The sequence below is a fragment of the Cupressus sempervirens genome, chromosome 9 (genome assembly GCF_028749045.1).
Source record: "Cupressus sempervirens isolate cs-2001-9-10 chromosome 9, ASM2874904v1, whole genome shotgun sequence".
NCBI lineage: Eukaryota > Viridiplantae > Streptophyta > Pinopsida > Cupressales > Cupressaceae > Cupressus > Cupressus sempervirens.
The window spans coordinates 782,339,807-782,354,494 of record NC_143126.1 but is presented as its reverse complement, the minus strand read 5'-3'; the positions used below and the strand labels follow the sequence as shown (position 1 = coordinate 782,354,494).

The window sequence follows — 14,688 nt, the reverse complement described above, 5'->3', positions numbered from 1 at the left end:
GAGCTTGGGAGTCGAGAGTTCCTCCCTCTGCTTTTTCAGGCAATATTGGTCGAACATTCCAGTCCAGTGACAATTGTTACTCTATTGGCAATGTAGGAAACAAAGTTCTATCAACAGTATTCTTATAAAAATTTATAAGATTAAAGTTTCTCACCAACCTATATTAAATAATTAAACTTATCACAACCTCAACCTCTCCCCCATTAAACCACAACTTTAAGAAAAATAAAATTTAAAAAAAATTAACCACATCAATCTAAATGAAATATTCTTTACATGGCTAGGGAACTAAGGGCTTGCTTTGTTGAAATTGAACCAAAATTGATAAGAAAAAAATCTAAAAAAATTTAATCATCAATTTGAATGTATTGACCTGGAATTGGAATATGAGTTTAGAATTCCCATTTTTGTTCAAAATGAAGATTTGTTAATTCCATCTCAAGAAGTAATATTGAAATTAGAATTAAATTAAATTTTTATTTTTATGTTTTCTGCTCAACAAAGCCCAATATTGAATTAACAAATACATCTCCCAAATTCTAAATATAAAATAAATACAGCATTTGCTAATGCCAGCAATCAAACACACTCGAAACTGAGTCCAATTGATGCCACCTGAGCAGTTTTATAACCCTTTATCCAGGATCATCTTGAGAAAATAAATACGCAGCAAGAGGCTTTTCCTAGTCAATGTCTCTCTTGTGCCTCCGGCACATAAACTAATAATATAACTTAGCTATTTTTAGACTATGTGAATCCTACATTACATTTTCGCCAGTTGAAGTCGATTGATTTGTAGAGCAGTATTCAGATTCGAGCCAAGTTTGTTGTTGATTTCTTGGGGTAACACTTCTTGAGCAGTCGTTCTTTTTATCTTCTTCGCTAGCACTACTGTCTTTCTCTTTTCTATCTATAAAATCAGCAAATGCTTTCAGTGCGTGTAAAATTCTCGATGAGCAGGATGATGTAGAACGATCTTGCGAGTTATTATAATTCCGAACAAATTGAAAGATCATGCGAACCAAAAAGACAATGAGAGCTACAAATGATGCCACTCCACTGATCAAGAAAAGACCCCAAAAACTTTTCAATTGAAGTTGAGTTGATTCAACCTCCGTGGCTTGTGTATCACAACGAGATCTACTTAACCATTTGTCATGAATTCTCTGAAGCTCGCCACTTTCTGAAAGGGTCAGGATCGCCGTTGACATATCAATTGCTAGCTGTGAGTCCTTTTGGAAAACCTGTTAACATGCAACAGAAAATGAAGAGAGTTTGATGTTCGGCGACTTTTATCAGCCAAATATCATGTATGCAAAAGGAATGTTTAGAAGCAATCGACATAATCAATTGTTTTACTTACAAATCCCCATCCTGATTTGGTAAATGCTGGGCCAACAGTTGTGAAACCGCATTGCTTAGAGAGAAAGAGCTGGATAATTGGCGATGAATCCACAATTGCTGCTACCCCTCCAGGTTTGCTTGGTCCTAGTGTCAATGCTCTCGCATAACTTTCTGGAGAATTAAGAGGAACAAGTCTGGATTCATTTATATTTAACTCCTCCGATAAATATCTTCTTATATACGTCCCTTCTTGATACCCAACTGGTTCATTGCTTTGGATTAAACTATCAATCCCATTTATTGTCGGTGAAAGCTGTTGTACCGTAAGAATTGAGGTCAGGCTTGCAGTATAACTGGAATTAATGATCAAAACAACAAACAACCATATCAAAAGCACCGCTCGCCCCAGGTTGGTCATAACATTTTCTCCTGCATTAACCCAAAATAATTGTCAGATATTGCCAGCATTAACATGCGGCGCCTCATAAGACCATACGACTAGGAAAATTTATCAAACCTCTAAACAACATTCTCTATAGTTTTGCTTACACTACTGGATAATTTGACAACTCATAAGAAGGGGTTCGAGAAACAGAGCCAAACGGAAATATTTGGATTACTCACTGTGAGCGAAAAACATTGTTGAGAAGCTGAACCTGCAGAAAAACATTAAGCAAAGCATCAGATGTTTCATCATTTATCCTGAGAATATGGCTGAAAAACCATGAGCTCGTATTATTACCTAATGATGCAGTACAAAATAATTTTGAAGAAATAACAGAAAAGATAAAATAGAATAACGGAATAGCATTCAACAAGACACGAATTTATGCTAAAACCTTGACAGAGGAAACATTCAGGAACAAAGTATCAGCAGTTTTATTGTTCAGAGGAAAATTTACAATTTTCGCATAGCTGCTGCTATTACAAGTTGATTGTCCTTTCAAGGTTACACACATATCTATAATATCTTCAGGATAACGATAATTTCAACTTTTAAAAAACCTAATTTTTTTTCCAAAGGAAATTATAGATTATCTCTTAAGAAAATGTAGTTTTTCAGATACAATTTTTTTGGTTATGTTGTTGTCACAGTCCAACACTCTCTGCCTAAGCAATAATTTATTTGATACCAACCCATGCCCATTCATCACCTTTTCTGCAAGCCAAGAGAAGCCAAACTCCAGAGTAGTATTGGTTTTGTAAACATGCCTGCATAATTTTTGGCATATGAACTTTCTCAAGAACTACTGCACTTCTATCAATAACTTTTTTTTATCTGCAGTATGCTTGGCCATGCTGTGATGAACAGAATTTTAGCTAAATGGATAGTACTTTGACTATCATAGAATAAATTTACATTGCGCTGCATTTCTTCAAACTCACCCAATATACCCTCGACCGAGTTGCATCTTTGCATGCATGTGAGACAGTCTTCATGCAAAGATACTATCTTTTATATATTATCCATCAACTGTTCCTTGTAGTTTTGACTTCCATGAAGGCTTGACATCCACCAAATAGGTTCTCCAACAAGAGTGAAGACATAAAGTAGATCTTTTGTCCAGATCAACACAACCAAAAACTAAATCATTGCAACCATTTAAAACTTACAGTCACTCATGCCTATAAGATAATGAAGCAGCTATTTCACTTTTGCCCAATGCTCTTTATTCGGATTTTGTATGTTTTTATTGACAATACCAACTACATGTAAAATATTTAGTCTCGTACATACCATCAGTGCATCAAACTTCCTACTCCAATAGCATATGGTACAAGAGACAGAAATGATATAACTCTTTTCTTCTTTATTACTAGAGCATAAACTTGAAGAAATCTTAAAATGGGAAGCCTAAGGCATATTTACTTATTTCACATTCTTCATTCAAAATCTTAGGACAATCTTCTCCACTTACTTTTGTTATGATAAGAAAAGGTTACTATATTTCTTGTCTCTGTGTATTTCTATTCCCAGAATTTGTTTTATTGCTCCTAAAGCCTTCATATCAAACATCCTTGTCAAGTGGAACTTTAACTTGCTAATACCAACATTGCTTTTAATTCTTACAAGCATATTGTCAACGTGTAACACTAAGATAATGAATAAACTGTTTTCAAACTTTTGTAGTAAAACTAAACACAATGGTCATATTCACTCCTTTTAAAGTTTTGCTTCACCATGAATGAGTCAAACTTCTTGTCCCATTGCCTAGGTGACTATAGTAGCTCATATGATGACTTCGTTAGTTTGCAAACATATCTTCTTTTGTTGTCTTGAAGAAACCCTTTTGGATGTTCTATATATATCCTCTCATTTAGATCTCCATATAAAAATATGCTTTTACATCTAGTCATTCTAGCTGAAGATCAAGTAAAGCAACTAGTAAAAATACTGCTAAATACAAAAAGCTTAACAACAAGTGAAAAAGTTTCATGAATATTAATATTTTGCATTTGAGAATATCCTTTTGATATCAATCTCTCTTTATCCCTTTCAACTTTATCATCAACACCCTTCTTCAGTTTGTAGACCCATTTGCAACCAATGACTTTCTTGCCCTTTGGGAATTCTACGAGGCCCAATTTCATTCTTTCCAAGGCATCCATTTATTCTTCAATTGATATTTTACATTTAGCACATCAAATACCATTCATCGCTTCTTGATAGCAACTAATTTCCATATCATTAGAAATAATAGCAATAGAAATATGATCTTCATATATCTCAGGAGGATTTCTGACCCATGTAGGTCTCCTTAGAGTTGGTTGTAGCATTTTTTCCACATTTTCATAAATATTTTCTGCACCTTGTCTTCTTCATTTTCCTTATTTTCTATAGATGTACGAGTTCCCAACTGAATTTATTGATATTCTGGTACTTTTTAAATTCATTTCAACTTCTAATATGTCTGATTTTATGATAGGAGATTACTCAAATGCTACATCTCTTTTAGTGATTGTTTTGTCGGCTGTAAGATCTCACAATCTATATCAGTCCACTCCATCACCATAACCAAAAAATATATACTTCTTTGCTTTGAAGTCAAACATAGAATGCTGAGCTTTAAAAATAAAAGTCTATGCATCACAACCAGAAAGAAGTAGATCTGAGTAATCAGGAAATGACCTATCCATACCTCTTCCAAAATCTTACAACAAATGATGGTAACTGTTTTACTAGATGCTAAGCTATAGGGATTGCTTCTTCCCACAACTCTTGTTATAAATTAGCATTACTAAGCATCCTGATGATGATTTTTACTTTCTCCCTATGCTTTTTATCATCTTGATTATGGACTACAGAGTGTGATCTGAAACATTGATGTATAAAACTACACACAATCTTATCCAGAGGTAGCAAAATAACTGAGACTCATGGTTGTGGAAATATAATATCGTTAATCACTGAGAATTATCCTCTCTCCTCTATGAGGGTCATGTTCATGTATTCAACAACATCATTTTGCTAGAGAACCGTGGTTTTGTGCCTTTCATCACAACTTCCTTGCAATAATTTTCATATTTCAAAAATGTGAACATGCTCCCATTATCTGTTCTTAAGAAGTTAATTCACTTATTAATATTCTGTTCAACCAAAACTTTAAACTAGTTAAATACAAACAAAACATCTTTACCTTGGAAGAATATAGACCCCAGACCTTTCTTGTCACAAGATATGATGATCCTCCAAAAGAAACTGGGGGGGATCAATCCTTAAACATATGAATGGATATAGTCTAGAATACCCTTGCTTGTATGACTAGCTGTTTTAAACTTCTATCTACACTTCTCAAAAACATAATACTTATAGAAACTCAAATTTGGAAGTAACTAACGATTTATCTGTACCTTTGTCCCTTTCTCATTTACATGGGCTAGTTGTTGATGCCATGAATGAATAGATTCATTCTTCCTCAAATACTACCGCCACTTCACTTATTCCACTACTCCTTTTTAGCTTGAAAAGATTCCAAAGTATTTGAAGCCTTCATAACCAACAAAATGCCTTTGGACACATTTATTGTTCAACCTTAACATATAAATTTATAACCTCTAGAACCCAAAACTCTCAAGGAAACTATTTTTTTCAGAGTTTAGGTATATGTCTTACCTCAATCAATGTCCTTAGAATACAATCAAACATTTAATCTTAAATCTCTGTATGTCCCCTAATTAGGTCTAGTCTCAAGTAATACCAAATTAACACAGATTTGATATATATGTCCCAAGCGAAGGGATAGAAGACATTTGAAGTTAAAAGAACTATTTGTTTATTTAATTACATTAAGTTATCTGTGTATTTGTTAACACTCATATCTAGCCTTATTGCTGTTTTGACTCAATGAAGGAAGGTGTAGACATTATCCAAGGTGCCTAGAGACCAATTGCAATGGGCTCCCTTACAGATCCAAGCCCTAAGTCTATCTTGGGACTATGCCCACAAGGCGCTCACCATTGCTGATCCCTACCCTATCTAGGGACAGATAGCCATTGCTTGAATTTACATAAGCCCCTCCTTGGAAACATCACAACCTTCCCTTTCTTAATCCAAATAGAAAATAGAGTTGAATATCTTTGCAAAATCTAATTATAAATATCTACTTGTATGTTCAAGTATATTCATCAATTATTTAACAATAGTTTTCAGCACTTTTCCTGATATAGGAATTTATGTATATGACAGTCTGAGACTGGCCTTATTCCCTGCCAATTCTGCCGGCTGTACAAATCTCTAATCCTTGTTCTTATTTCACCGGGGTAAGATCGATTGGAAAATACAGTAGTTTCATTTCTATGTGGCTCAGTATTCTACGACACTATATACTTATGCATTATTATTGATTTCTACTATAGATCTTACAGGACTATTACTAATTCTCTGAAAAATGAAATTGGCATCACTCTATTGTCACCCAACAATGCCACCTTCCACTACCTCTAATATCTTTAAAATAGACACAATGTAAGGTGTTGTTTCTCTTCTACTCTAATCATCCCAATCCATTCACTTAATTGTGGACCAACTACTGCCGGCATCCACACTTGATATTACTTCTATGCTGGTTCATTAATAATTCCAAGCTGTACTTTAAATCCATGCTCTCCCGATGACTTATTTGTTGTTATTGGTATGTTCTAATTGTTGTCAATAACTAGTTATGATTTGTCAGGAAAGTCAAACTATAGTCGTTCTTTAATGTTGCGTAGATTGTCCCCATATATCTATTTAAGCATACATATATATTTCGGTGAGGGCTTCAACCATACCCTACTTGGTCGCTGTTTACTACACTATCAAGTCAATGCTTACTATATCTTACCATGTTGGGATTCTGACATGAATTACTGTCTTCCTTCCGCCATGGTTTCCTTATCAAGATGACTATTGTTTAATGTTTGTTCTATGTGAGGGTCGTGTCCTTCATTCACATCCCTACACAAACCGTCAGCACCTCTAGGTTTATGCTGGTCATCACATATCTTTGTTTGGAGTTTCTTCCACCAATATATTGCTTAATGGTTTATTCCTTTATTTATTTATTAATAAATATTTATATATTAATTGATGATTATTTATTGATTAACTAATTTCTATTTATTAAATGATCTATATAAATATGATTTATAACAAAAAATGCTCCTACAACATAATCAAATTCTAGAGTGTTTGTAATGCTAAGCGAATGGAAGTAACTAAGTAGTACATGTGTTAGTGTAGTTTTTTATTTTTCCTATTTTGATAGGTTTTTCCTACACTTCTAATAATCTCGCTTAGGTTAATAAAGCATGTCTTATTAGGTGAATGGTTGTGAGGTGTCACCTTCTTACATGTGAGCATCCATTAGCTATCTTAGGAAGATACTTTGCTATCTTTAGTCCGATAGATGGTTGCTCCTCATTGGTTGGTGTTGCCACCTCCTCCCTCTTCCTAGCCTATATAAGCATGCTACCTGACTTGTATTTGTATCTTTTGTTTTTGCATCCTCTTAATGCTATTTTGCTTCCAGCATTTGCATTACTCTCTTGGAGACTAACTCTATGATGCTATTTTGATTTTGTATCATTTGCATTCATAGTTTAGATATTTACTCTTTGCACTAGTTTTCTGGGTTATTAATCTTTTCAGATTCTAACATGGTATCAGAGCTTTTCTATGTGCAAGAGTAGATTTTAGTTTCCTTATTTGAGAGATTCGGAGGGGGCAAATAAAATTTATTGTAGTTTTTTGAAAAACGAAGTATGCTCTTCTCTTGCATCTTTGGATGATCCTGAGAATCAAAAAAGTTTTGACAAAAACAATTTTTCTCTGGGGTTTCAATCTCAAATCTGACAACCAACTTGCATATTTGGAGTTTTCAATCATTTTTGCAGGTTCCAACATGCCATTGATGGACTTAAGAAGCTGATCCAGCATTTGCATGTCATATTTTGGTTGCTAGGGTCGTTTTCTGATTTTTGGAGCCGTTTTTTACTGTTAAAGGCGTCTGATTTACACTACAGCAACATCTTCTGTTCATTAGCAAGAAAAACCATCTGGGTATCTTTTAGATTTTGCATGCAAGCTGTATATTTTTCAGAATCGAGCATGCAAAGCTACAGCCATACCCCTCTCCGTTGGCAGCCACAGATTTGAATGCAGTTTTCAAATGTCTCGTTCTTGCTCATACGGACTCCAATTTTGATGATTCTTATTATGAACTTGGCTATTTTTTTGTGCTCTATCCACTAGTGGAGTTATTTTTTGATTTTCATGCATGAATTCTTCAGAAATTGCAAATTCTCAGCCGTGACTGTGCACAGTTCTCGTTTTGGAAACTTCAGAGGATCATAACTTTCTCATACGATCTCGTATCGAGGCAATTTTTTTTTGAAAGTGCATGATTTTTCGAGTAGATCGCAGTGGTGCTATTTTTTTCCTTGATTATTGTGCCCAAGTTTCACTTTTAGCATATGCTCTTCATGAGGGTTTGTAATGCATTGAAATCAAGACCACTAAGTATCTCTTTCTAGTGGTAGTTGTAAATGCACTAAAATAAAGTGCCAAATCATATTTCTTTGGGGGGGGTTCTTTGATTGAGTAAAAAGGGGGGGGCATTGTCGTGGCTGGGTTTTCTTCTTTTTAGCATTTCTTTGCATTTCTTCATCATGGATCAAACAAATATGCCCATCCTAACTCCATAAATTATTTTGAGTGGAAATCAAACATGATAATTCACTTAAGGAAAGCTGGATTAAATAGGATAACTATGGGACTTGAAACTGAACCTGCTAAAGATGAAGATAAGCCTAAGTGGTTTAACAAATGTGATGAGGCATTTGGAACATTGTGTTTGTCTGTTTCTCCTGACTTGCTATTTCACATTGAGTCTTTGGATACACCAAATGAAGTATGGACAAAGCTAGAAACACTATTTGGCACACAAGATTCAATGAGGGGTCATATGTTGGAAAATGAATTAATAAGTTTGAGTCCAAGCAATTTCAACACAATCCAAGATTTCTTCACCAAACTGAAATCACTAAGGCTGCAGTTAAAACAATGTGGAATTGAAAAGAAAGATGAACAACTGATTCTTAGTATTCTCTCTAAGCTAAGTTCAGAATATTCTGTGTTTGTCTCTACCTTCTATGCTACTAAGGGTGCACTTGGTACTCAATTCACCATGTCATCTTTAGATGATTTTGCTGTCAATCTCACTCGAGAACAGGACAAGCTAATCCAGATGGGCATTCTTAAGTCCTCTAAGTCACATGCCTTGGCTGCCAACCAAGGCACAAAAGAACAACAAGGACAAAGTAGTAACAACAATAGTAAGGACAAGAAACAAAAGAATAGCGAGGAGAAGAAGGATCAGATATCGATTTCTTCAAAAGCAATTATTGATACACCATCTTCCAAGTGTGATAAGCCTAAGAAAGAAAAGATCAAATGTGCCTATTGTAAAAGACCTGGTCATGATGAACATAAATGTTTGCAGAAACAACTTGATCACTTGACATACATTCTTGAGAAGAATAATATCAGTGTTCCTGAGTCTATCAAACAAAGTTCTAATGAAGGGTCTAACAAAGAAAAAGAAAATAGCAAGGGGAAAGGAAAAGGCAAGGCTCTTTTTGCAGTTGCTTCCTCACCATCCACTTGGGTTCTTGATTCGGGTACTTCACACCACATGGCTTCATCTAAGGAAGAACTTGCATCCTTGAAGCCGTGTACTATGCCTTCTATTTTGATGGGTGATAACACTCTTGTTGAGGTGAGTGGGAGAGGGTCTTTTGATGTGGGGCATGGCACATTCCATGATGTTCCTTATGTACCCTCATTATCAACTAATCTCCTATCGGTACACCAGATCACTCACACAGGTTTAGGCAAGCGGGTTGAGTTCACTCCCGATTCAGCGGAGATACGTGAGTTGCACAATGATTCTACAGTTGCAGTTGGGAGAGCAAATCATCAGTCACGACTCTATATGTTTTCTCACTTTGTTCCTGATCCTCTTTTGACTGTTTCACTCACTCACTCTAATGATGTGAGCAAATTATGGCATGAGCAGTTTGGCCATCTTAACTTCCACTACTTGCATCAGCTTAACCAACAGAGCATGGTCACAGGGTTGCCTTCTACTTTGACATTGGAGTCACTTGGAATACATGATAGATCTTCTAATGGGTCAGATTCACTTGAGCAGTCTTCTACCTCCACTTTTGATGCAGAGAGTGATTCAGAGGACTCACCTCCTTCCTCTCCTAGTCATTATTCACAGGTTGATGATTCTCCTCTAGATTCTCCATCTTCTGGTCCACTTTGGGCTAGACAGACCTCCCAATTCGCAGGTGATTGGGTTGGGGATCCATCAGACACCAAGCAGACTTGTTTACAATTCCAAGATGCTCTACATATCTTCATTGCTATTGCCTCAAATCCACAGTCCTTTCATGAGGCTTCTGGTATTTCTGAGTGGGATACAGCTATGCATGAAGAGTATAGTTCCTTGATGAGGAACCACACTTGGGATCTTGTCCCTTTTCCTAAGGGAAGAAAACTTGTTCGATGTAAGTGGATCAACCGGACAAAATTTGCAAGCTTTACTGGAGGTGCGGGATGCTTCATCTTTTGGGGGGGCCTCTTCCTCTCACTTGGAGTCCTAATTTTCTTTGGGGAGTCTCTTTTCTCTCTCTTTTGGGGGAATTTTATGTACATGGTTACCTCATCAGGCTTGACTTGCCGGGACCCATTTCTACATCCACCTAAGCTTCGCTTATGGGGGGGTGTTAGTGTAGTTTTTTATTTTTCCTATTTTGATAGGTTTTTCCTACACTTTTAATAATCTCGCTTAGGTTAATAAAGCATGTCTTATTAGGTGAATGGTTGTGAGGTGTCACGTTCCTACATGTGAGCATCCATTAGCTATCTTAGGAAGATACTTTGCTATCTTTAGTCCGATAGATGGTTGCTCCTCATTGGTTGGTGTTGCCACCTCCTCCCTCTTCCTAGCCTAAATAAGCATGCTACCTGGCTTGTATTTGTATCTCTTGTTTTTGCATCCTCTTAATGCTATTTTGCTTCCAGCATTTGCATTACTCTCTTGGAGACTAACTCTATGATGCTATTTTGATTTTGTATCATTTGCATTCATAGTTTAGATATTTACTCTTTGCACTAGTTTTCTGGGTTATTAATCTTTTCAGATTCTAAAAACATGATCCAAGCGGTGAATACAATAATGTCACAGCATTGCCTTCATCTTTGAGTTTTACACCCATACTAGTTAATTGGCACATAAGATTTTCAAAACATTTAAATCATCAATAATTTTGTCACCTCCCTTTATTTACGAACTGTCTGATTACTTTTCCAAGAAAGTTTGATTCATTAAAGATTTTTTCATGTAATGACTTTTCCTTCTACTCCATAAGCCTATTGTTGTTTCCTCTCCAACAATTGAAAAGAACATCTACTAGACACAACTGAATTATGCTAAGAACTCTTGTATCTAGATCTTCCAATCCTCATTAGTGTTAGAGTAAACGGTTCTTTTCCATTTCACTCTTCTATTAAGTTTTCTGAGGTGAACAAGTTTATTAGGAGGAATTATTTGTTTTGGATATTATTTTTAGGAGGATATTGTTGAATCAAATTTTAACTCGAATTACTCCTAAAATATGGTTAAACCCAATTTGGACACCACCCTTCTAGATGATAGGTGATCGATTTCATGAGGACTCTACTTCCTCCAAGTTGGGACACTTGTCTCAACCTTGTCCTAGCCTCCAACTAGATCTTGCCTATAAATAGGCTAGCTCTTATGTATTTCATCATATTGGAGATATATTGTATATGCTAGGATAGCATAATAGACATTTCACTTGATGTTGTTATGCCTCTAAGCATTTACATCAAGATTATCTAACAACTTTATTCTACTTAATTTATTTCTAGTTTTGATCTAACACTTTCAATTGGATTTTGGATTGTATCTATTTTCTTAGCAGATTCTAACAATCAAAACTATATTTGCAGATTTCTTTGGCTTCCAAAACCTTGTGTAGGCCTTTTTGTACTAATAAATGATGCAACTTGAGCTTCCATGTGTAATGCCACCCTAGCGACATGATTCGAGACTTATTTTGCTTCATATATTTTAGGATTGTAGTAGGAGGCTAGATGATACTTTACATGATGAGTTTTGAGATACACTTTCTATGATCCATTTTATATGCTATCATTTATGGATTATAGATTTCTAACCCTACTAACCCATCTAACACTAATATTATTGTTGATATGATTCTATATGATTACAATGTTATTTGTAGATATGCATGTTGGTTGGTCAATGATGCAAGTGTGTGCATGACCAGGTACTAAAGCCTCTATACTATTTGTTGATTCGGAGATGAGACCATGGTTCCAATAGACACCCTACACTGAGAGGATCTATTAGGGAGTTAATTACCCATGTCTGCGAACTTGGGTTTTTCTTTTAATATTTGTTTGGTTTAATGATATCTTCATTGTGACTTCATTGTAACCTTTTTATTTATGTTTTGAGTACTTAGATATAATGATCTGAGTATATATGGGTGCAAACATATATACCCAAATAAATATGCTTACATATATTAATGTGTGTGTGGGGTTTTAGCTCTTGCTTGTTAAGTTTGCATAAGGTCTAATTATTTAAGAAATAACAGAGGAAACAAATAAAATAAATAAGAGAAATTTGAACTAAAAGTGTTTATGAGGTTCTAACATAGAGCCTCCTACCTTTCAATGGCACCCACAACCAATCCACCTACCTAACTCTTCATGAAACATAAAATGGAAAAAGGAATGTAACTCATGACTTCGTAAGACCAAGTTATAAAGATAGTAAAAGATCACAAGAATTGAACCCTTGATCTCTTAGAGAAAATCGAGGAGACTTAACCATTGTGCCATGAGAATCCTTTGAGCGAGGACTTCTTAACAACCTAAATAACCTAGTAGTTAGTTAAATTAAAACAAAATAAAAATTATTAATTAAAGGTTTGATTTATTTAATCAAAAGTTAGGGGGTGTCGATTGCAACGGATGCAACGACATATAGTCTCCTATTAATATGGGGTTTTCTCGAGGAGAAAAAAATTGGAAATAAATTGGTGGGAAAACTATAGGAAAGATTTATGCAAAAACTATAGTCAAAATTGCCATTAGTGGATATTTGCACTAAGGAAACTTCAGAGAATCTAAGAGGAAGGAGAGAACTAGGGAATCTTGGAAATGTAGGAGTGCTACCTGTAGATATTAGGAAGCTTGGCTACACCTGCAACCTTCTCAAGAAAACAAGTAGGCCAAAATCTCACTTCTTCTATCTCTCTCTCTATGCATCTTGACAATATTAGGAAAATAATAATGGAAACAAATCTATTAATGCTAAATGTATAAAATGAATTTATTGTTTGTAACTGGCTGTATGAATCTATGTGTTTTTATTTCTCTCAGAGTGTGGATGTCTTCTCGTTTGCATTTGGCCATGCTATGGCTTGAATTTCTTGAGATTGGATATCTGTATAGTTTCCAGCCTGGTGATTCAGCCTAGGAGTATATATGGAAAGCTGCCCTATATCAAAAACAAATCTAGAAATTCAACTCGTATCATTCTTTATATTTTTTTGAGTTCTCAAGAACAAATGCGAACGAATACTGCACAAATGCGAAGTTTTGTGCATTGACAGCTTGTCAAATACCTTAAAAAAAATGCGCAACAATAATATAAAAGTGCAGAAATAGGAAACAAAAATGTAACCCTGTTAAACAAAAGCGCAACAATAATGAATAGATGTACAGTTTTAAGAAATTGAAGAAAAGCGCGGCTACATTGCATGGATGTGTGGGTGTACTGCATGGAAGCACAACAACAATGAATTAATGTGCAAGAATATGAAACAAAAGTGTAGGAGTAATGAACAAATGCACAACAATAGAGTTAACTTAGCCAAATAGGCAAATTTTGACCTCCAGTCAACACCAATGTATAACATAAAATAAACATTGACGTATAAGTGTTTCTTATACTTTGAGTTACATTTTATGTTATACATCCTGCACCTTTTGAGATAGGTTTCATCCTCATAGGAGTTGAAATAAAGATTTTAGATTTTGAGGTTTAAAAAAAATTTCAGACTTGGTCAGATTTTAGAAAACAACAATTCAGCCTGTCTTTTTATAATTTGAGACCTTTGTATCTGCATCTAAGGCATTCTACTTCTTAGAAAGGTGATATTCTTTCTTATAAAGTGTTTGACATAAGTTTTTTTTCTTTTTTTGTTGCTTATGTATGAATTAGAGTTTATTGGATTGACCTAGGGGTATGGGACCCTAGAAATGTGCCCAAAACTAGTTCTTGCTCTTGAATGATTGATTTGCATTTCAAATTGAATTTGTTTTGGTCACCAGAGGCTTATGGACTTTGTGACTTGTTAGAAGAGCAAGTTTCTTACAAAACTGTGATTTTATAATGTTGCTTCATATGAATATTCTTTGATGTATGAGTTAGGGTTTTGGATGAGGGGTATGGGACCCTAGTTTATTATGCCCTATAACTCTTTGTGCTTTTAGATTATTTTTGTGAGTAGGGTAGAGACCCTAGTTGAGTGGCTCACCATAGGTGTTGGTGCTTGGAAGTGGCTTCCAGAGGATCCTATGTGTTAGACACTAAAGCCTTGCGCAAGCTGGCTCTACCTGTGAGTTGGTTAAAAAGTGATGACATTAAAACTTATGGGTTATGGGGATTTGGGACTTCACATTAATTAAGATAATAAGGATTTATTGTTGGAGTACTCAGAGAAAAGATGTTC

The 14,688-nt window shown here is 35.2% G+C and overlaps 1 protein-coding gene across 2 annotated transcripts in view; it reads right to left on the bottom strand.

The window, feature by feature from the left end:
* Positions 1 to 449: 449 nt before the first annotated feature.
* Positions 450 to 14,688, bottom strand: part of LOC149541053 (glutamate receptor 3.1-like) — a 107,619-nt gene continuing 93,380 nt past the window's right edge. For both annotated transcript variants that reach the window (XM_089802043.1, XM_089802042.1), the window contains 3 exons: positions 1,969 to 2,000; positions 1,364 to 1,773; positions 450 to 1,244 (listed from right to left, as the gene is read on the bottom strand). In XM_089802043.1, the coding sequence (XP_089658169.1) occupies positions 759 to 1,244; positions 1,364 to 1,773; positions 1,969 to 2,000 (928 nt within the window). In that variant the 3' untranslated portion in view covers positions 450 to 758. The remainder of the gene's footprint in view (positions 1,245 to 1,363; positions 1,774 to 1,968; positions 2,001 to 14,688) is intronic.